The 24,503-nt window shown below is 42.5% G+C and overlaps 1 protein-coding gene across 4 annotated transcripts in view; it reads right to left on the bottom strand.

Moving 5' to 3' along the window:
• Nucleotides 1–24,503, bottom strand: part of ARHGAP18 (Rho GTPase activating protein 18) — a 189,855-nt gene that overhangs the window by 59,409 nt on the left and 105,943 nt on the right. For 3 of the 4 annotated variants that reach the window (XM_070073608.1, XM_002714727.5, XM_070073610.1), the window contains exons 2-3: nucleotides 7,507–7,703; nucleotides 4,079–4,314 (exon numbers count right to left, since the gene is read on the bottom strand). In XM_070073608.1, coding sequence (XP_069929709.1) covers nucleotides 4,079–4,314; nucleotides 7,507–7,703 — 433 coding nt within the window. Of the gene's footprint in view, nucleotides 1–4,078; nucleotides 4,315–7,506; nucleotides 7,704–17,095; nucleotides 17,283–24,503 lie in introns of those variants that run through there. The other variant, XM_070073609.1, reaches the window with a different exon arrangement.

Here is a 24,503-nt window from a genome sequence, read left to right as displayed (position 1 = left end):
TACCAACAACTTAAAAGACATAATACTAACTGCTATGGGGAATATGGAAGATGTCAATAGTGTCTCGCACACCAGAAACACCACTATTCAATAAAGGAGAAGAGACAAACATGTTAAAAAGCTGAAAATGTCCATCATGTGATTACTACAAAAACAAAATGTTGTCTCCATCCATTCAATGGAGTATATCCAACAGTAAAGATAAAATGAGGTAGTGATACATGCTACAACATGGGTGAACCTTGAAGACACTAAGTGAGAGGAACCAGTCACAAGTGGCCACATAGTTCATGATTCTGTGAATATGAAATATCCAGAACAGGTAAACCAGAGACATAAAGATTGCCTTATAAAAAAAAAGAAAAAGATTGCCTTAGAATAGGGAAGGGAATGAGAGGAACAACTAATGGGTACGAGATTTGTTTTGTGCACAAAGAAAATGTGCTATAATTGTGTTAATGATGGCAAATTTGTGAACATCCTGAAAATCTTTGAACTGTACACTTTGGGTGAATTCAAGCATGTATGATTTATATCAATAATGCAGCTTTAAAATACAATTGTACGTTGACATGTTGGTCGTAGAAATTATTCAAATATTAAAAAAAAGGCAAGGAATAAATACAAGATAAACTAAACCTAGGTTAGCAACAAGCACTAAAATGTGCAGAGGGACTGTTTCTGTCAGAGAAGTAGGTCAGTGACATCTGAAGAATGTAGCTTTCCAAGGGTTCATGGTCACGGTAAACACCACAGGCTCTGCTCACCCATGCGGCCAAACAGAACTTCTTTCTTTCCAGGAGTGGCTTTGGAAGGACATCAGGGATCAGAAGGTCAAAGATGACTAAATCTGAATGAATTATTTTTAAAATAATCATCTCATTGAATTTTATCTGTACAGAAAGAAAAATGGGGCGTAATAGTCTCTTTACGGTACATTTCAAGCTAGTGGCTAAAAAGGACTCCCCCTGCCCCGCCCTGCCCTTCTCCTGCAATCTGAGATCCTAGAAAAGCATTAGGGCAGGAGGTACAGACCACTAGTGTACCACTAGAGGCCAAAGGTACCCACCACAGTGGACAGCGCGTGGTTCCACAGTAGTTCTCTGCAGGACAGAACAATACCACGCTGCTCTCTCCCACAAGCCTACAGGGGGCCAGAATTCCATGGGACAGTGAGCACAGTGATTCTAATCTTGCAGAGGAACACATATTTTGGAGCATGTGGTCGGAATTGTTTTCCTTAGCAATAGAAGATGGCAGTGCAGATGGTACTCATTTCTGTATTGTATTTCCTAGTGTCAGCAGGAGATTCATGAGAAGGCATTTTAAGTGGGAGGGCTGAATACGCACTTACTCAAGTATAGAACAATTCCATGTGGAGATGGCTGGCCCATGTTTGCTTGGGGGATGGGAGACGTAGAGTGCAATTCCAATGGGAGGCAGTGTTTCAATTACAGGCATGCAATGTAAGCAAGCTAACATTATTTTAATTTACTTGTACTATTTCTTTCTTAATGATTCCATCAGATGATACAGCCTACCAATTGCCTTGGACTCACACCATGTGTTTTAGACATCACCAGAAATTTGTTCCAATAATGCTGCTTTTAGCATCGAGTAGCAACATCCTCTTGGAGGCTGGCGGGAATCCTACTGCATGTATCCTTCTCAGGCTCAGCTCTATGCTCCCTCCCCCTGTGAACTTCCTCTTAACTCCCTAGGGAGGGTTCTTTACTGGGAAGGAAATGTCATAATACTATATTTCCTTTCCATTCATTTTTCTCCAGCTGCAAACTCAGTTGAGTCCTACACACTAGTATATGTTCCAAATGACCCCAGGGTGGTAGGCAAGCGCTTAACTTAAGCAAGTGCCTGGAGCAATGTAGTGATCCCTGAAATCAGGTAAATGGACTGGATTTGATCCACAATTGGCTATGCAAATAGAGTAGCAATCTGCAGCCAGAAAGATCTTTTAGAAGAATGAAGTATCTACTAAAAGTGAAAAAATCGCTACATGACAGAAAGATAACATACTTTTTAGCCCTTCTTTCCTGCTTTTTAAAAATAAAGAATCACGAAACTTATTATCCTTTATTTATAAAGTGTCAATAGGGCCAGATATTCATAATGTTTACTATCAGGATCACGTGTGGAAACAAATCTAGCAGGATAGAGAGTGGTTAGAAGCTTGTACTTCAGAGTGAGACAAATCCAGGTTTGCTATCTATGCAACATTGAGCAAGTTGCTTAAAGTCTATGAGCCTCAGCCACAGAATGGAAATGCTAATCCCTCCCTCTCAGGACAGCTGCGAGGATTAAATGAGATAAAGCATGGAAAGCAGTTAGCACAGCCAGTGTTCAGTGGCAGTGGCGGCAACTGTGGTTATTACAGCCATTGCTCAAGAGTCCTTCTGTTTGTTCCCACTCTAACCACCCCACTGGGTCTTCCAAGCCAGAGCTCCTCGGGGCAGAATGTAAATCAACTTTGACCTTAAGAACACCATGGAGTTCATCTGGCTTTTTTTTTTTTTTTTTTTTTTTTGTGCCAATTCTCTTGAAGCAAGAAGGAATGACAATTTACATTCTGTGCGAGCTTTTTACTTCCCCCTGGGTGAATAATAAGTAAGCCACAATCAGCTGCGCCAAGCAGCACTCTTCTAGGCCACGCAGGTCTGGCATTTTTACCATGCTTCCCTTGATACCTCTGTATTCATCAGTCCCTCAGACTCTAACTGCCTCCAACAACTTCCATTCATAAATTAATCATTTTCTACGCGCTGGCCACAATGCTAAGCACTCGACACAAAGGGCAAGTTATTTCCTGCAATTGTAGCTCCTCACACTCCACGAGCATCCATCTTTAGATGAGTCTTGGGAAAAATCAGATATTCCTGCAAACGTTAATAGATAAAGGAGAAGCCTTCTCTGTCAGCTCTTGTGGGGTTAGAAGCGATTCTATCATCCCCTAACGAAGACGTATCACACTGGATGTTCAGGTGCTTAATTTTCTGCACATTCCACAAAGCTTGTAGAAAGGCAGGGGATCAAGTCCCTCTTGTCCACTGCCAGCATGAGCACTGGTGACTGGCATAGCAGGGAACGGCAAAAAGTTTCGGGAAAACTGGAATTAAAAAACAGAGTTAGCGGCCGGCGCCGCGGCTCAATAGGCTAATCCTCCACCTAGCAGCGCCGGCACACCGGGTTCTAGTCCCGGTCGGGGCGCCGGATTCTGTCCCGGTTGCCCCTCTTCCAGACCAGCTCTCTGCTGTGGCCAGGGAGTGCAGTGGAGGATGGCCCAAGTGCTTGGGCCCTGCACCCCATGGGAGACCAGGAGAAGCACCTGGCTCCTGGCTCCTGCCATCGGATCAGCGCGGTGCACGGGCTGCAGCGCGCCAGCCGTGGCGGCCATTGGAGGATGAACCAACAGCAAAAGGAAGACCTTTCTCTCTGTCTCTCTCTCTCACTGTCCACTCTGCCTGTCAAAAAAAAAAAAAAAAAAAAAAGACAGAGTTAGGGTCGGGCATTTGGTGCAGCACTTAAGACACCCATGGGACCTGTGCATCCTATATTGGAGGGCTTGGTTCAGAAGCCTGCTCCTCTGCTTTCCATCCAGCTTCCTGCTGATGTGCACTCTGGGAGGCAGCAGGCGATGGCTCACAACATTGGGCCCCTGGCACGTACATGGGAAACCAGGAACAAGTTCCTGGCTCCTGGCTCCAGTCTGGCCCTGTCTTGGGTACTGTAGGCATTTAGGGAATGAACTAGTGGATGGAAGATCTCTGTTTATCTATTTCTGTGTCTCTGCCTTTCAAATAAAAAAGTAAATTCTGAAATAAATATAATTTTTTCATAAAATGCATGTTTCCATGAACTTTTTGAACGCCCCTCATACATAATCTTAAAACGGGTTTCCCCCAAAATAAACTTCTCTTTTAATTTCATTTTTCGGTGAACATCTTGACACAGCCTTGCCTAATAGGTGTTCACGATCTTTTTAATGCATTGATTTAAACTAGATTGGTTCAATGGTTTGTAGGCAATTATTTCCTTTGCCTTACCATCGAAAGACACAACTTACGTTTTCTTTTGATTCTGTCTGTTGAGCAAATATGTCTCTGACGTCTGGAATCTGGTGCTGTTTGTTTTTTTTCCTCAAGGTCTGGGAGACCGTCTCCACCCGCTTCTGCACCGCCGCGGCCTGGGTCCTGGTTAGTGTTGCTAAAAACACCATGCTTTCCTGGGGGTCTCCCGCCGACTCGCCAACCAGATTGGACAAGCCGGCCTCTTTCAGCCACTGTTCTTCCAACTCGCCCTCTATGAGAGAAGAGCCAAGTGGTATTGAAATCACGAACTGTTAAGAACTTTCCCACTTTCTAAGCTGCCTGACACTTGTCCTGAAAGCTGCCTGTTGTATGTAGCTCAGCCGCAGCGCTGAGAATCTTCATCTGGAACTTGGACAACTGCCATCCACTCCAGCCACAAGGACAGTGAGTTTTGAGTCGATTTCATATAGACACAATTAGTATTCGTAAATGACTTCACTTGTAATTAACCTCCATAACTTCCCTGCAGATTAACTGGCGACGATGAAACTGCTCCTCTCGCTGAGATGAGCCAGCCATGGATAGATAACTTCACTCACCCAGTGACAAAGGGAAGTCAAGGCTGGGAAGACAGATTAATGCCCACTTCTCTGGCTTACACTCAGCACGACTTCAAAGTCCAACACTAATTTATGGAAAGGCTTGCTTTCTCTTCCCTCAGCTGATGGGGAGCACGGCAAAGACAGACATCTGGGCATCAGGAACTAATGAATGTCAAAATTAATTTTTTAAAGATGTTTATTTATTTGAAAAGCAGAATGACAGAGGGTGAAACAAACAAAGAAAGAAAAAGAGACAGAGAGGGAGAAAGAGACAGAGAGGGAGAGAGAGACAGAGAAAGGATCTTCCATCTACTGGTCTACTCCCCAGATGGCCACAAGGGATGGGACTGGGTCCAGACCAAATCCAGGAGTTTAGAATTCCATCCGGGTCTCCCACATGGGTAGACTAGTTGATCATGTACTTGGGCCAGCATCTGCTGCTTTCTGAGGTGGATTAGCAGGAAGCTGGATCTGAAGTGGAGCAGCTAGGATTCAATCTAGAGCTCCAATATGGCATGCTAGAGTCACATGCAGTCGCTTAACCCGTGCAACAATGCCAGCCCCTCAAATATTTTTTATCTGATGTTGGTTGAACCCGTATATACATGTTTGACTGTTTTATGTTAGATATGAGGAAAATTATAGAAAAACAGGACAAACAGAGCAGATTCACTCCAAGCACCACATTTATTATGGGAAAAAAAGGTGGGAGGGCAATGACCTGAGACACAGAAGACCAGACTCTATCCAATATCTGCACCGCTAAATCACCCAGTCCCATGTGGAGTGTAATTTCTCATCTGTAAATAAAAGCAGAGCTGGAGGGGCTATGGAATAACCAAAGCTGAGAATGGGAAATGGGGAGGGCTTTGAGAAGCACTGTGTCGCGTGGCAGAGCGATGCCTGGTGCGTGTCTAGCCCTTTACACAGTACACACTCCCACTCCTTGGAGGCAGAAATCAAGTATTAACTTTGGCTTCAAGAAATAACATCCAGGGCTGGGCGCTCTGCATGCCAGCAAAGGCAACCTGCTCACTGCCATGAAAAGTCAGACAGCCATTATTATTAACATTATTATTAATGCCAGCATTCCATATGGACACCATTTCAAGTCTTGCCTGCTCCAGTTTGGAGCTAGCTCCCTTCTAGTAGCCTGGGAAAAGCCGTGGAAGATGACCCAAGTTTGGGCCCCTGTTACCCACATGGCAGATGCAGATCAAGTTCCTGGATTCGGCCTGGTCCAGTCGTGGCAGTTACAGCCATCTTGGGAGTAAACCAGTAGATGGAAGATACCTTTCCCCTGGTCTCTCCTGCTGCCTCTTTAACTCTTTCAAATAAATAAATCTTTTAAAAAATAAAATTAGGGGCCGGCGCTGTAGTGTAGCTAGCGGGTAAAGCCACCGCCTACAGTGCTGGCATCCCATATGGGCACTGGTTTGAGTCCTGGCCGCTCCTCTTCCCATCCAGCTCCCTGCTATGGCCTGGGAAAGTAGTAGAAGATGGTCCATGTCCTTGGGCTCCTGGTCCATGTGGGAGACCCAGAAGAAGCTCCTGGCTCCTGGCTTCAGATTGGCTCAGCTCCAGCCATTGCAGCCAATTAGGGAGTGAACTAGACCTCTCTCTCTGCCTCTCTTTCTCCTTGTGTGTAACTCTTTCAAATAAATAAGTAAATCTTAAAAAAATTAAAAATTAAATTCAAAGCTCATGAGAAACAGAATTAACAGATATGCTTTTTAAAAAAAATTATTTTCTTTTTAACTCACTATTGGTAGATGTTTTTTTAAGCGATACTGTAGCAAAGGAAAAAATTCTACCTATACAGATTTCTCTACTTAACTCAGTCCTAAGGAATTTGGTTAAGTAGTCTCTCTGTTGAACGATGTCTCTTTCAGTGGGTCACAAGGCACTGGCTATGGCTCTCACTGCTTTTGCCATTGATACTTAGAAACCAAAACAGATTTACAAATTTATGGATGACATGAGACACTGAAAGGAGGCTAAGAAATAAGATGCCAGAGAATTGGGCATCAAAAATTTGGGAAACTGCTTGAATCTGAGATTAAAAGAAACCATATGAAATTTAGCAGAAAGAAAAATTTAACATGTTTCTTCCAGAAATCAAATACAGTAGTGAAGAGTTTAGGAAACACAGCTAGTAAGAGACTTGAGAACAATTGTGAACCAAATGCAGGAAAGAAGCAGATTGAAAAGCTAAAAATGCTAACACCGCATTTCACTGTCCAAATCCACATCCTTAGAATAGCTAGTGAAACAAGTGGCATCACATGCAACGTGGAGTACCATACTATGAATCACAAAATGACCAGGACCACAAAGCTTTGAAAACACCCATAAGAATTGGCTAATTTTCCTCCTAGAGAAGACGTGGTTAGTAATGAGATGACTAATCCTAAATACTTGAAAGGTTTTCATATAAAACAGAATGGACTTCCCAAAGGCAGAACTAGAAGTGAGTTCGAGTTAGAAGAGAGCAGACTGTAAACCCATCAATAAAAACAACTCAAGCTGACTGCCCACTGGAAAAACAGGTTCCCTGCAAAGTAGTGTGCTTCTCATCACCACCTCCACTTTCCAGAGAGCGAATGACCTCGTGACCAGCGACTGACTGAGAGAATTTCAAACACCGAGTCTATGAGACAGTAAGCTTAGCCAAGAAGTGTAGCTGTGTCCATGATGAAAGGGATTCATTCGTGCCACTTGTATATAGCAGCTGTATCCATCCGTCTGTCACAAATCATTAAATGGCACCTAGCATCTTTCCTTGCTTGTCCTATTCGTCCTTTCCATACATCCATTTCCCTTAAATACATATATAAGCAATAAAAGTTGTACTTCTTTACCATCAGGCTCCTTGACAACAACCACTTCTTGATCTTGTCTGTTTTCCCTAGATTTCTTGATATGTTCTAGCTCTGTGAAATAGTCCTCCATAGACATTTCATCCAAAGAATCCTGGGAACTTGACCGATCGAACAGCGGCTTCTCTGTGACTTTGGTGGTGGTTTCCTGGTTCATGGTATACTGGCCACACCTGCGGCTATACATGCAAAAAGAAAGAAAAGATAGTTCATTTTAGTACCGAGGAAGTAGTACAGTTTCCCAAATATCACAGCCCTGAGCTGGAGAATCTGGCAATTCTGGATTTTCTCTTTAATAACACCAGATAGATAGATATGTTTTAAAACGGTTTACCTGGAGGTACCACTGATTAGAAAATGATTGCAGAATGAACACTTTCTCCCTTTATTATTTTGACTCATCTAAAGCGGAAATTTTGCTTTAGAAATGAGCAAGAATAATCGTAATGATAGGATATTAAGTAATTTAATAGAGAATAAATTTCACCCAACAGCTAGTATTTATCATTTATATTTATAAACCAAACTCAGTCAGCTCTCACACAGCAAGTATCTGCCACCACTGAATGAAGCACCATATGAATTTCCAATTTTTTTGAAATGTAAATAAAAAGTTGATTTTTAAGTTTGCAGTCACATTCTATATAGAAAAAACTTTTTAATTTCTACTTATAAACATACCCAGGACATATATGTATTAAAAATTTTAAAATGTGATAAGCTTTCATTTATTGGTACTTCTGAATCACTTGAAATTCTCAAATATCTATTTCTTAGATATTATCTATTAATAAGACTAGCTTGAATAAATGAGAGTATTTTTATGACTTGGAGTTAACTTTATTTTCCCCTTATAATTTACATCTTACCTACCTCTAAAATTGAATTATGGGAGTTAATAACAAAAATATATATATATTAAAGAATTAGGAAATTTTTGTTATTTGCAGAAAAAGAAAAACAGCACAAAATTATGTAAAAGGAAAATTTAAAGCCCTGGAACATTTCTTTTCCAAGTTCACAAGAATTTCAGTATCAGTGGAGACCATAATTGGTGAGTAAGTATTTCCATATTTTAATTTTAAATTGCTCTTTTATCCTCCAAAAAAAGACTTCTAGGAAATAATAATTTACTTACTGTACCTAAGTAAAACCAATCAAAAAGAAAAAGAACTACAATGCAATTCTAACAATGTGTGAACATTCTCACATTTAAATTAGCCTTCCTCAGGGTTGCTTAAAATGCTAGTATTCTTTAAAGATGTACTTATTTATTTTAAAGTCAGAGTCACATACAGAGAGAGACAGAGTGAGAGAGACATCTTCCATCCACAGGTTCACTCTCTAGATGGTTGAAACGGCCAGTGCTAGGACAGGCCAAAGCCAGGATCCAGGACTTCTTCCAGGTCTCCCACAAGGGTAGCAGGGGCCCAAATACCAGCCATCTTCTGTTGCTTTTCCCTGGCCATTAGCAGGGAGGTGGATCAGAAGTGCAACAGCCACATGAACCGACGCCCATATGGGATGTCAGAGCAAGTCTAAGTTGGCGGTTTTACTTTCTATACTACTATGCTGGCCCCCAAATACTAGTATTTTAGATTACATAGGACAGAGTGTCACTAAACACTGAGAAAATCTTTAAAAAATATCAAATAACCTAATTGCTTATTACTGTATATAAAGGCAGCATAACTCAATATCTCATTGTCATATTCCAATAGCCCCTTTTCTCACTTTAAAGACAGTTCTCTCCCTTTTTTTATACTTTATTAATGCCGGTTGCATGAAAGAATAAACAATGACTATAATCTCTCCCCTACTGCAACCGGGGGTGGGGGAGAGATGGGCGGGTATTATAACCAGGGCCAAATGGAGTAAGCCTCGGCGTGTTTGTGAATCTCTTTCCTCAGTCTCCATTGTCCATTGTCTGCCTCCTCCATCCCTTCATTCAAGGGCCACTTCCTTTCTCCTTGGCCCCTAATCACCCTGTTTACATCTCTGCATCCCACAGTCACCCCCTTGTATGTCCCTAATGGTTAATATAGACTCAGTATTTCCGCTGTACAGTTTTTACTCCTGATCCTTAAAATAAAACACAGATGAGAAAGTTCTCTCACTTAAAAATGAAAAACCAATAGAGATGTGTGTGTGTGTATGTGTGTGTATTTTGGGGATCAGCAGCTCAACTTTTTTGTAGTTCATATTCCTTAATCCTGTCTTACCAGGATAGGTATAGCTAATTTACAGAATGCCAGCCTGATTCATGTTTTGTGGAATTGTTGTCAAATATATAGGTGCCCACTCTTGCTTTTGTTTTATCTGTTATTACAGTGCAATGTTGTCTAGCTAATTCCTGTCTCCTACAACCTTTAGCCCTCATGGGAGACAACAAAAAGTACTGTGAACTATTTGAAGTATAATAGCTAATGCCAAGTAATTTGGTTTATCTGCTCACAGGAAAGAGGTACAGTTGAACTAGAAGTACATCAAGCCTTTCCGTCCTGCAGGAATGTGTTTATTCTGGCAAGAATTTTCCAGTAAATTTCCATTAAGATAGCATGTGCAGAAAAAGGCAAGGGCATTGAGTAGCAGCATTGTTACGTAAATATACCTTCTATATCAAGCTCTGCTTTCAAAATGCACATAAAGCAAAAATCGAATAGTCTAGTACTGATGAATTGACTCAATATTTTGACTTTAATAAGATTCAGAAGCTGAATAGGTTTGTGATAACCTGAAAATACTGAGTCATGAAAAGGAGCGATTTTCTTTTGGGCGATGGATGGGGAATGACTGGCAACTACTGCAAGACAACGTTTTTTTGTTTTTAAATATTAGACTATGAGGAGTGGCAGGGAGGCAACCATTCAGTAATTAACTACCCTCTTTAGTCAACTTGTCACATATTTTTATTTTCTCCTAAAAACATCAGTGAACATTCTTTCAGTTGACATCAGTCACCACGCTGTATCACTTCTTTTCTTGTATAGAGAATTATTTCCTATTTCCTAAAGATCCATGCAAGTGCATGGTGCTCAAACCAAACAGTTCATACCACAGGAAACTGCCAATTATCGCCACCTGACCTACTAGCAAGTGGTTGTTCCAAGTTCTCACCTCACTCCAGAGCCTTCTGTGCTAACCATCCCACAGCCAGGCTTCAAGAACTCACATTTCTCACCTTCTGCAGCTCTGACAGGGCTAGACACTGTCCTCTGAAATAAGTTGCTTGTGTTGCTCCACAAAGAATGGCTCCTGTGGCCAATATCGTGGCATAGTGGGTAAAGTCACTGCCTGCAACCCCGGCAACCCTTATAGTATAGATTCATGTCCCAGCTGCTCCACTTCCCATCCAGCTCCCTGCTAATGGCCCAGGAAAAGCAGCGGAAGAGACCAGAAGTGCTTGCGCCCCTCCAAACCATGTGAGAGACCTGGGTGAAGCTCCCATTTCCTGGCCCAGCTCCAGCTGTTGCAGCCATTTGGAGAGTAAACCAGTGAAGATTTCTTTTTGTCTCACCTTCTGTCTATGTCACTCAACCTTTCAATCTTTTTAAATATCGCTCCTTAGCTTGCCAGACAAGTCTTATTCTTCCCAGCACATCACAGTATTATAACTTTGCCTTCTTTTCATGGGCACTCACACTGCCAGCACATACAAACTTTAGAGACCCTTACAGACCTTCATGGAATATTTCTTCTTTCTCATCTGGCTAGAATATCCCCCATGCTGTACTTATAAAATTGAGGAGTTCATTTTTGTTATATTTGCCCAAAGTATATGTTGTTCCATTTTTCCATGGTAATTTTTCCGCCTGGTCAGGGAATTTCAAAGGTATTGATATTTGCCCAGGGTGTTAGTAGTGCCTGTTAGCTATGTGGTCAGAGAGGATGTTAACTAGTCTGGCACATTCTGTTCTTTGCCAGGAGGTGAGAGTTTCCATTTATCACACTGTGGCCCGCTAGAAGACTGCAAGCAGATTGATGATTCATCCTTAGTATCGATGCAGTCAATGAAGGAATGGGAACCCGGACCTGGGCTTCTTCAGTACTAGATGATTCCAGCGCTGCTTGACTACATCTATGATCTTTGGCAAACTAGGTCTGCACTCCTTAGTTTTCCCACCTCTAAAATGGGGAGAATAGCAAGAGCCTCCAATGCCTTGTGTCTAGAAGCTATCAAATGCCGGTTGCTGCTGAAGTGCTCCAAAGGTTAACCACGAAGGGACACACAGCCAATCTCACTGCTAACACTTGGACTGCCCCTCCCAAAGTCCAATAGGTCACCTATTGCCCTCTTGGAAAGTTCAGAGGAATCATTTGTCCTCTCGAACCATTCTCAAACATTTTGGTCACTGAAATCCTTTACAAGCTTAAAATTTCTGATAAACCCCTTACTTATGTAGGTTTGATTAATATTTACAGTATTGGCTGATGAAAGTATCTATCTTAAATATTATTCATTTGCCAAATAGAATAAACAACTTAAGACACATTTTTTTTTTTGGGGGGGGGGGGGCTATTTTCCAAACTGAAAAATAAAAAAAAGTGCGATGAGTAGCACTGTTATACATTTGGAAGCTCTCTTTAATGTCTGGTTTAATGCAAGCCATCTGGATCTTCACATCTGCTTCTGCGCTCAATTGTTTGTGATAGTGCACGTCCCACAGGCTCGGGGATACGCGCCGTATTCTCATGAGAGTATGTGAGCCCAAGAAGCAAACAGCATCTTTGTGCTATTACAAAAACCTTTCTCATCTCCAGGACCCCTAAAAGGGTCATGGGGGCCCCCAGGTGTTCCTGGACCACACTTTGAAAACCACTGCTTCAAGATTTCTCAAACACACCACCGAATGGATCTGAGAAGGCGACACTCCAGAGAGCCCTACGAGAGCACACATGCTCGCCTAGTGACTCTTGGCCTACTTCTTTGTTTATTTTAGTTCGGTTTTGTAGCCTTTCATAAAAACTGGGACTTATTCCAATGATACTCATATTGCATTTAAACTGTAACGACAAAGAATAAAAATATCATTGAAAAAGGCCTGCCTTGCCAATGTCCTTAATCATTTGCTTGTATCCATCACGTGTAGTGGGGTGGGGTTGGAGGGGATCTCTCTCAGCTTCCCTTTCTGGCCAGCGCATTTGAAAATGTCCAGGGGCTGGTGCTGTGGCATAACCATCACCCGCAGTGCTGGAATCCCATATGGGCGCCAGTTCGAGTCCTGGCTGCTCCACTTTCGATCCAGCTCTCTGCTATGGCCTGGGAAAGCAGTGGAAGATGGCCCAAGTCCTTGGGCCTCTGTACCCACATGGGAGACCCAGAAGAAGCTCCTGGTTCCCGGTTTTGGATCGGCCCAGCTCCCGCCATTACAACTCTTTGGGGAGTGAACCAGAGGATGGAAGACCTCTCTCTCTCTCTCTCTCAGCCTCTGCTCTTTGTAACTGCCTTTTGGCTAAATATCTTTAAAAAAAAAAAAAAAAAAAAAAAAAAGAAAAAGAAAAAGAGAAAAAGTGTCCCTTTCCCTGAAATGCTTCCTTGTCATCCACAGCTTCCTGCTTCGATAGTGTAAGGCAGATCGCCAGGAGGATGCTTCATTGCACTCCTATCTACCTGTCCCGTGTCCGCATTTTGTATGCCACATTGGAGGAGCCCGCTGGGACTCAGACAACAAGCCCGAGTATGGTGGGTTGGCATCCTGAGAGCTTTTCAATGAAAGGAAACCGGAAGGCCTTGGGAACTGACTCCCCACAAGAGCAGGAAGGAGCTCTCTTGGAAGTTCCCACATCAGACAGAAGGAAACTTCTCCCCAAAGAAAGGCAATTGTCTTAAACTCTCCCAAACAGCCAGGAAAGATGAACAAGAGGGGCTACAAACCCTCCCTGCCCGCAGTCTGCTCAGCTATTCTGAGGGCAGCCCCGAGAGACGACCGGGAGCTAGAGAATGATGGTCTATGGCGGAGCTGCTTCTCTTCCCCACTTACCTACCTGCAACTCAGAGGAACTGTGTCAGTTACCACCTCTTAAAAACTGTACAGTACTCACTCCCCTCAATTCTCTCCCCTATAAAGAAGGCATTTGAGCTTCAGCTACCTCACCCTTTCTTCCAGCCCCACATTTTGCACAGCTACCTTGCACACATGTACACAAACGAAATTCAGATGTCTTTTTCCTATTAATCTGTCCGTTGTCAGTCATTTTCACAAACCTTCGGAGGATGCAGGGGAAATTTCCCTCACTCCCACAAGTCCTATTGTAACACTTCATACGCCGTCTGTCTCCTGATTCTGCCCCTTCCAGAAGCATTTCTGTGGCCCTATGTCTGCCTTCTTGAAGTCTTCAGATGCTGGGAACCTGTGTTTGTTTTTGTTTTCCTACAAGATCCTTTCTAAAAAGACTACAACATCTTTCATGTTCCTTATCTGACCTTTATTTCCACGTAGGACAAGAATTCTCTGGGTTAGAAGATATAAGAAACAATAGGCTTATTTTGGTTTTAACTTGAAAGAAAGAAGTTTTACTCAGATCATGAGTCATCAACATCAACCACGATGATGGAGTGGATGTTGGATACAGTTGTATGTATTGGAGCAGAAACGTCAGAACGGTGTTGGACCTCGGAGATAGAAACCCAATCCATCATCTTCTGGGTGAGATGTAGGGGCCCAGGGGCTAACTTTTCCCTAAATCACCCAGCAAAGGGGTGGCAGGACTCAGGCTATATTTTGCATTTCGTTTTCAGTGGTCATGTTATTATACAACTAACTTTCCTTCTCATCAGGTGCTTCAACCTTCCTAAGTTTTTATCACACTGTGCCAACCCAGAGGTGATTTTGTCGACACAATCTATAATAAGTATTTTCAAGTAGCCACTACACTTATCAAGAGAAAAATACATTTAAAACTCAAACCATGAGATGGGCATGAAGCTCTGCTTGGGATGCCTGCATCTGTATCAGTGAGCGGGTACTGCCTCTGTTCCATTCCAGCGTCCTGCTAATGTGCACCCATATTATACATAGTTCAAGTACCTGGGTCACTGCTACTCAGATGGGAGAAGCATAAGTTCCCATCTCCTGATTTCTGACTAGGCCCAGGTCCATCTGTTGTGGGCACTTGGGGACCAGCTGTAGTAGTAGTAGTGATAGTAGTAGTAGTAGTAATGATAATGATAATATTAATAGGGGAGGAGGAACTATTACAAAAAAAAAAATCAAACCATACCTATATATAAGGAATGAGAAACATCCCAAGACTCCATGTTCTAATCTAGCCCACTCAAAAAATATTTTGCTTAGTATATGTTTAAACTTTCAAAAATAGTTTTAAATATTCACTCTGCCTCTTTGTCTACATTATCTCTCTATGGGCTGGGGGAAAGGAGCCTGTTTCTGATGTGTAGATTTCTTTCTTCCATTTCAGCAGCAATATTAAAGAAGTAATCACTACCTTGGTGAGATGGCAAAGCTATTAATACTGGGTAATGGCCCCGTCCATCAGAATTCACTTAATTTGAATGACTGTGAAGAGCTGCAGCCTATGAATGACCCAAGTCATTTTCTTTCCCTTGGAAGTGAATGCCCACTATTGTTTAGCTGAAAGCAGTAATTATTAAGCAGTGGCTCTGACATCTAGCAAGAAAGAACACTGACAATTCCTGAAGGCAGAAAGCAGCTCATTAGAAAGCAGAGCCGCACTGCCTCCTCCCACCCCAACATCCACACGCCATCAGAACGGATTCCATATCTCTCCTCTCCAATCTAACTGCTGTGGTTTCAAGGAAGTACTAAGCTATGCTTTCTAAACTACCTCTACTCTTTACCTATCCTACACCTTTTTTTTTTTATTTGACAAATAGAGTTAGTGAGAGAGAGACAGAGAAAGGTCTTCCTTTTTCTGTTGGTTCACCACCCAAATGGCTGTTACAGCAGGAGCTATGTTGATCCGAAGCCAGGAGCCAGGTGCTTCCCCCTGTTCTCCCGTGTGGGTGCAGGTGCCCAAGCAATTGGGCCATCCTCCACTGCCCTCCTGGGCCACAACAGAGAGCGGGACTGGAAGAGGAGCAACCAGGACTAGAACCCGGCACACATATAGGATGCCGGCGCCGCAGACAGAGGATTAACCAAGTGAGCCATGGCACCAGCCCCAACCTATCTTACCCTTTTCCTTTGGGATGGAACATTTCAAATTACTCTTTTCTTTCAGATTTCTTTTTCTTTAACAAAAAAGTCACTTAACATCTTGCTTTGTAGTTTCTCAGAGTTTCCACCCACGTTTGGCACACAGTAAAACAATAAGCAAATGAACTGATGAACTTTGTTTGCACAGTTCCTAAGCAAAACTGAAAAGAGATGTCCATGGAGAGACTGTTAAGAGCTACCTTTGAACATTGGCTCTAGCACTTCTGCAGAAAAGTAGGCAAAACCAATCATGTTTTGAGTTTGTTTTTATCAATGCTATTTTCCTATACTTATTTAACATAATTAAAATAGATAAATAAAGATAGATAGAGGCACCCACCACCACTGAGTCTGGATAGAAAGAAGGGAAGAAAGACACAAGACAGAATAATCTGAGAAAGGCAGAAAACAGTAAATTGCCAAAGCTCGCTTTGCTACCAGGACCACAGGTCTCCCTTGTTGCAGAGCTGAGTAGCTGGGAGAGTCTCTTTGTTTGAGGTCCCCAAAGCTAGCTCAGCAGAGTTCTTCCTCCTTCACTGAAGGTACTACTCAACAAGTAGCCAAATGAGAACCAGGGAATCTTGAGGTCAAAATAATCGCCAACATATCTGCAGGGGAACTTTGATATCAAATCTTCGGGTCCAGGAATGTTGCTCCAAAGCAAATCAAATTGAGTTCACATATCCACTTCTTATCTGTCACCATGACCTGAATCCACCTGACATCCTGGACCTGCTGTTCTTTCTCCAGGATTCCTAACTTTTCGTGTTCTGACCAGCTGTACAGTAACCTGGAAAGACGAACTTCGTAGCTATTTTGCATTCTGAGCAGAAGTCCTGCAGGACCATCTGTTTCCAGCTGTCATTACTCAACTTCATATCTTGGTATTTTCTCAGTGGGGATCGGATAACCTGTGTCTATAGCCTCCCCCAGCCCTCGCCACATCCTGCACAGTGATGGTCTCCACCAGTGAACCGTGTGTTAAATCTTGGCATCCTGGTTCAAGGAACCTGCTCACCACAGCAGATGCTTGTGTGCTGTTTAATTATTAATGACTGAAACACGGCTACCTCTAAAATAACTTCCTTTTAATTTCTAAGGTTTTATTTAACTCCAAAAACACTATAAAGAAATGAGAGAGACACATGAAAAGTAGACAAGTCAGTCAGTCAAGAAACCCTAACGTAAACAAGGCAGTTGTTCTGCTTCTGGATGCGTCGTCTAAATGTAGGCTTCTTGAAGGGTATAAAAAAAGCAAAGGAAAGACTGATCTCCCAGACTGTAACTAACATGTAGTCAAAAACAAGTTTTGGCCCACATTTTTTAAAGCACATATTCTGTGGCTCCATTCTATCACTTCAATCTCTAAAATAAACATTTATTGCATGCCTTACCCTATGACGAGCGCCTTATCAGAGATGTCTGTTCAAGCAAGATCTTCAAGTCCTTAAGGTGAGTTAGATGAGAAGTAACATCAACACCAGGTATGAGTGGAATGCTCCAGTTCCTCACTGAACTAGGGGCCCAGAGGACTCCCTGGCCTCTAGGTCATGACCTCCACTTCAGCATTGGTCCTAACTCTGTTCAGGCCCTGTTGTGGTCTCCCCATTCCTTCCCCAGTAGGAATTTCACTTCCCCTTTGCTACTTCCCTATCAACCATTCCCCAAGGTTTAGAACAATAATTTTTGCGAAGATTTACTTATTTATTTAAAAGTCAGCTACTGAGAGAGAGGGAGAGAAAGAGAGAGGAAATCTTCCATTAGCTGGTTTACTCCCCAGATGGCCACAACAGCCAGGGTACCACGTGGGTGGCCTAAGTACTTGAACCACCTTCTACTGCTTTTCCCAGGTCATAAGCAAGGAGCTGGATTGGAAGTGGAGCAGCTGGGACACGAACCAGCTCCCATACAAGATGCCGGTGTCACAGGCGGCAGCTTTGCCAGCTATACCACAACGTCAGCCCCAGAATAATAATTTGATGTAAGCAAATGAAATCAGCATATTTGAAAGAGTTATCCATACCCCCATGTTTACAGCAGCTTAATTCACAATAGCTAAGACGTGGCATCAACTCTGATGCCCATTAATGACTAGAAAAAGATAATGTGTTATATATACATTATGGAACACTACCCAGCCATAAAAAGAATGAAATCCTGTTGTTTGCAACAAAATGGATGCAACTGGAAAACATTATACTTAGTGAAATAAGCCAGTCCCAAAAAGACAAGTAACAAATGTTCTCTCTGATCCACTAATAGACTACCTAAAAGGTAATCTATAGAAGTGAAATTGACACTTTGAGATGCGATGACTTTGAACAGCCGTTGTGTCTCAACTGTTAAGGAACAGTTTTTTTTTTTCTTTTCATACTATTTGTTGAACTCTATACTTAATGTAGGGTTAATCTTATGTGTATAAAGTTAATTGAAAATAGATCTTAGTTAAAAATTAGAATGGGGATATAAGGAGGAAGAAGGGTAGGAGTGTAGGTGGGAGGTAGGGTAGGGTGGGAAGAATCACTATGTTCCTAAATTTGTATAAAAACTTCATGGTTTCATATATACAAGAAAAAAAATTCCTAGATTAAAAAACATTATATTTAATTAACTCACTGTTACAAGATATTTTCCTAATAAAGTATAAAACTTAAAAAAAAAAAAAAAACTCTGAGGTTACCTCCATAACTCCTTCCTATGGTTAAATGTTTATGGGTCCCCCACCCCAGAGTTCATATATTACATTTTTTTTTTTTAAGATTCATTTATTTATTTGAAAGGCAGTTACAGAGAAGTAGAGACATAGAGGTCTTCCATCCTCTCTTTCTCTCTCCAGATGGCCACAATGGCCAGAGCTGTGTCGATCTGAAGCCAGGAGCTTCTTCTGGGTCTCGAGCCATCTTCTACTGCTTCCCCAGGCCATAGCAGAGAGCTAGATCTGAAGTGCAGCAGCCGGGACTAGAACCAGTACCCATATGGGATGCCAGCATTGCAGGTGGTGGCTTTACCTGCTATACCACAGTGCTGGCCCCCATATATTAAAATTCTAACCCTCAATGTGCCATATTGGGAGGTGGGGCCTTTGGGGCAAAGAATTAGCGTCCTTATAAAGAAGGCCCTCGAGAGGTCTCTTGCTTCTTCCACCATGTGAGGATACAGGAGGACACATTATCAATGAAAAAGCAGGTCCTGGCCAGACGTGGAATCTGCTGGTGTCTTGAGCTTGGACTTCTCAGTCTCTAGTACTGTGAGAGAGAATCTCTGCTGCTTATAAGCTGCCCAGGTTATGCTATTTTGCTGCTGCAGCACAAACGGGCTGGGATGCTCCTCCTGGAATCCCTCCATCTCCCTAGTGCTTCCCACAGTTCCCTCGGCTTGCTCAGAGGCCCACTGAGGGCTCCATCATCAAAGCCATTCTTCCCTGCAACAGAAACCCACTTCCTCATATCAACTGTCCACCGCCTGTTCCTTGTTCCGCATCGGTCGGCGTCCAAAATCTTCCTCAACTTTTTCTCCTTTTCTTTTATTGCTCTTGGCTTATATTTTTTGCCATTTCAGTTTCAGACCTCTTTGCCTGTTTTCTTTCTTAGGTGTCTATCAGGGCAATGGGGGTGGACAAGGGTTTCACAGGAAGGGATTATGGGAACCAGCAAGGGGTGGAAACGTACAAGGTAGAGAACATTGCATTAGCATTGGGCATTACATCATCACCTACAACAACATGGACACTAACTTCTGACAAATGCCATCCACAGACACGTCGAATTCTGAGGCGATGAAACCCCCAGGTGGAAGTCTCTGAACCTGGCACAGTGGTACAGCAAGCTCAGCCACCACTTGGGATGCTCATTTCCATATCCAAGTTTGAGTCCAGGATTCTCTTTTTCAGATTCAGCTTCATGCTATTGTAAACTGAGAGACAGCAGAAGATGGCCCAAGTGCTAGGCCCCTACCACCCACAAGGGGAGACTCAGATGGAGTTCTAGGCTCCTGGCTGTTGAGAGCGCTGGAGGAGTGGACCAGCAGATAGAAGATTGATAGCTAGCTATCACTCTCACTCTGTCATTCTGCCTTTCAAGTAAATGAAAATGAATACATAAACACTAAAAAAAAAAAAAAAAAAAAAAAATGAAAGCCTATGCACCTGTCCTAAAGTCATTTCTATTCAGGGCCATTTATTTTATTTTATTTTTTGAAAGATTTTATTTATCTGAGTGGTAGATTTACAGAGCAATGGAGAGACAGGGAGAAAGGCCATCCATCTGCTGGTTCACTCCCCAAATGGCTGCAACGGCCGGAGCTGTGACGATTTGAAGCCAGGAGCCAGAAGCGTCTTCTGGGTCTCCCTCATGGGTACAGGGGCCCATGGACTTGGGTCACCTTCCACTGCTTTCCCAGGCTATAGCAGAGAACTGGATCAGAAGTGGAGCAGCCAGGACTAGAACCAGTGCCCATATGGAATGCCAGTGCTTCAAGCCAGGGCTTTAACCCGCTGCGCCACAGCACTGGCCCCAAATTCAAGGCCTTTTGTTTGCAACTGCACATCTTGGGGTCTTATGCTAATCACCTGGCTTATGCCAGCCTACAGTTTATCTTGCTGTACCACTGTTTATCTCTTCTTTCTACAAGGGGCACAAAATGATATCCGGTTCCAGCGTACCATTCCATACTGTTATTTAACACAAGAAGCGGTGTGCAACCTTATGAGTCTCTCCCTATCCACAGCAAGGCTGGTTGGCACTCTATAAACAGCTGAAGCAAGCTTGGTGTCTGGCTCAAGGAGTTCCAGCTCCAGTCTCCCATCTCCATCCCTCTGGGTCGCCTCTACTTTGTCCGTCCCTCCGTGGCTGGACTCTCCTCTCGGTCCAGTCATTATGAAGAAACAATGCACATGGACTGATAACTAGGTCACCTTCTGGAGCTCTGAATTCTGCACTGCCCAAAGCTTCTAGGCCCTCACACTGCAGTCAGGTAGGGTACACAGCCCCACTGCTCGTCTGGTAAGAGACCAGTTGTGTTAGAAAGCCATCACTTCAAGAAGAGATTATTCCGCCAACTCTCAAATACAGACCAGACCCCAGAACTGTCTCAGTACTAAAAGGAGAAGACTGTCCGGTGCCGCGGCTCAATAGGCTAATCCTCCACCTTGCGGCGCTGGCACACCGGGTTCTAGTCCTGGTCGGGGTGCCGGATTCTGTCCCGGTTGCCCCTCTTCCAGGCCAGCTCTCTGCTGGGGCCTGGGAGTGCAGTGGAGGATGGCCCAAGTGCTTGGGCCCTGCACCCGCATAGGAGACCAGGAGAAGCACCTGGCTCCTGGCTTCGGATCAGAGCGATGTGCTGGCCGCATCGTGCCAGCCGCGGTGGCCACTGGAGGGTGAACCAACGGCAAAAAGGAAGACCTTTCTCTCTGTCTCTCTCTCTCACTGTCCACTCTGCCTGTCAAAAAAAAAAAAAAAGAGAAGACTCAGGGTATGCAAAATCCCCACGGAAGCAGCCATGTTTGTGCAGTGGTTATCTCAAGCATACATGCCAGGTTGATAATGGCATCTAAAATAGAACTTCCTTGACTCTCTTGCCAGGATAAGTCTACAGAAAGATGTACATTGTCAAATACTCAAAGTAAAGATTCAACTTAGAACTTTTCCCTGTGCCTTGTTTTTCTTTTCTTTTCTTTTCTTTTCTTTTCTTTTTTTTTTTTTTAAACTCAGGTGTTTGAGGGCCAACTGTGAAAGGTTCCTACCTCATAAATCACTTCAGTCATTTTCTGAAGCCAGTTCTATAAAGTAAGATGCACAGATTTCACAAGACAAACACTGTGAAACTTTAACTGTTCTTTCATATGCCAACCAATGTAATACAGGAATCTTAATTTCTAAATCCAATAGCTTTATCAACATCTTTTCACTGAACAACAATACCTACATTTATTCAGTGTTCTTCCCTTATTAAAATAGAAGCCAGTATATTTGTTTTTTTTTTTTTTTAATCATTGTAGCAATGGCTTTAAAAAAAAAGAAATTTGTTCACAAAATGTGCATTTACCATTCCAGGTAATGAAGGGGACTCTGAAAAGAACAGGGCAACTGGAATGAGGTCAACACTCCAAAGTTCCAGTGGCATGATACTATAGAATTTGAGCTCTTCCTTGTTAATAATAAACAGATCATTAAGTCGTGATTCATACATTCATTCATCAAATACAGACTCCCCATTACCTACAAGGTGCTCCACATGTTGATGTCCAAAGTTCAAGGAGGCACGGGCTCTCACCTCTGATCTGCAATTCTGCATTCTAACAGTGGAGATAGAAGGGAGGAAAAGAACCATACAGAGCAGCACTGACTTCGTGCTAGATGAGTGGTACAAACAACAGGTGCGGCAATGTTCCCGTCTAGCAAAACACAGGCGAAGATGTCAGAAAGTGTAAACAAACTAAAGAAAATGTTTGCAGCACAGTAAGAGGAGGTAAGAAGGGAAATTCCAGTCTCCTGCTATGCCTCAGTCTAATTTTATAAAGCTCTCCAGAGCCAACGATGTCTTCCTGTTGTTTGATTCAACTTTACTTCCCTCTAATTTAAGCCCATTTCCTCTGAGCAAATAAAAAATTAATCAGTGTCCTCTTTCTATTAACCCTCTTGCTGGGCATTATTATGTCAGTCCTTCCTACACCTTGTTATTTTCCTCCTGCATTTTATATAGCAGTGTCTTAGAAATACAGCCTTTTTATACATTCTTAATGGCATCTGAAGCCACAAGAATTACCTCCAGCATATCATCTTTGTTCTGAAATTGTTCCTTTGAGCTTTCTTTCAGATTGGCTCTCACTCTGCAAGTAAAAGCTCCAAGATGATACTGATTTTAGGAACAGGTACCTGTATAGGCCCATGTGGGAAGTCGTCGGCACAGATGCAAGTTAGAAGCCAAATCATAAATGTTTTTTCTTTCATGCTGAGGAAATGAGCACTGTTATTAATTGCTTTCTATGGTTCTGTGTGCTTTTTAAAAAAAGCCTTTGCTGATCATTTGCATTAATATTATGCTAATAAAAGTGAGGGGATGCTAACGAATTCAGTCTCTTCAGTAGTAACTAAGGATTAGAGAAAGAGAGGTAATTTGCATGTTTTCTTGATTGGGTTGAATTGGCATTTAAACACCCATTGTCACAATTTTTGAGAAAATAATAATAATATGTGTTGAGCCAGCCTGGGCAGAAGTAATTTGTCCAGCGGAACCATCTAAAACCCAAGTATTTCAAGAGACATTTTGCTTCTAAGCATATATCTCAAATGACAAGGATGAGCATTCAGACCCAGGACAACCATCTGCATCACAAATACAGTTCAGTTCCTCTCTGCAGAAGGAATTCATTTACTCATGAAGGCCATTCACTTCCACTTCTGAGTGCTTATTCCTCAAAAAGCTTCCAAGTATTGTGAGAACAATGATTAAAAGAGGATCTTTCCATCTGTGCTGCATTAGGCTGCAAGACAGCCCCTCCTACAGAAACAGTTTTTGCATAATTCATTGTGCCATTTTAAACCCTAATCAGTGAACTGCAATAAGCGATGAAGTCCAAGTGCAGAGGAGAGCACAGAGACAGATATTTATTAGCTATCTCCTAAGCATTCATCTAGTCCTCACTTGGGGCTATTGCTCCATGAATCACAGTATATGGATGCTCATCTTATCTCCAACAGGTTCTTACTCACAAGTCAAGTGTGGTCATCATTCTTGGCCCATACTAATGTCCAAGGAGAGGATTTCTTATACTGTTATCACAGGATAGCTTTGGAGAGAAGATTCTACTGGAAGCAAAAGAATTTGGCCTGTCTCCAGCTCTACTGCTCATTGTATGAGCACGGCAGAGAGATTCACCCTACAAAAGGGCGATACCTCATGCTTTGTCCAGTTCTAGAAATTACATAACTCTAATACTCTAATCTGCCTACAGTGACCTCTCACCTAGAACACCTTAATTCAGCCTGCCACTTCTCCTTACTGCTGCATTTTTCAAAGGAAAAGCTAAAGTGGTGGGGAAGGGACTCTCTGGGTCTTTACTTCCCCTTGAACCATTGTACCCTTGCTTTTGTTTGTTTGGACATCTATTTGTGATGCACTGGGAAAGGAGTCTATGATCACAGAAAACAATGGCCTTAGGCTTCTGTACTTTAAAAATATTTTTTTAAATGATAGAATCTTCAAGTTCTAAACTTTAAACACTGAAAAAATGGATTAATCAAAAGGTGTCAATGTAGGCATTCAATATATTATTTTGAGCCAGCAAAACTAGCACAAACTATGTGGCTAGGATTGAGCATACATGAACTGCAAATCTTATTTTAAGTTTCCCATTTTTGGGTCATAAGTTTGGTGCAGCAGCTGAGATACTTGCTTCCCATATCGAAGTGTCTGGGTTCAAATCCCAGCTCTGCTTCTGATACCAGCTTCCTGCTAATACACACCCACCCTGGGAAGCAGCAGCTAATGCTTCAGGCACTTGAGTTTCTGGCTTCATCCTGGCAACCTTGGATGCTGTGGGTATTTGGAGCCTGGAGTAGCAGACAGGAGATCAATCAGACTCACTCCCTTTTACCTTCCCCTTCTCCTTTTCTCTGTGTATGTCTGTCTCTCTGCCTTTCAAATAAATTCAAAGTACAATTTTTAAAAATTATAAATTAAATTTATATTTCCCTCTACTGTTAACATATAAACATTAATGCCCGTTTGTCTACAGAATGCTTGTTTTTTTCATTGACTTAGCAAATAGTGAAAATTCACTTTACTTCATGCTTTGCAAAATAC

This window comes from Oryctolagus cuniculus, chromosome 5, assembly GCF_964237555.1.
Source record: "Oryctolagus cuniculus chromosome 5, mOryCun1.1, whole genome shotgun sequence".
Classification (NCBI taxonomy): domain Eukaryota; kingdom Metazoa; phylum Chordata; class Mammalia; order Lagomorpha; family Leporidae; genus Oryctolagus; species Oryctolagus cuniculus.
This window is presented reverse-complemented; position numbering and strand designations above follow the sequence as displayed.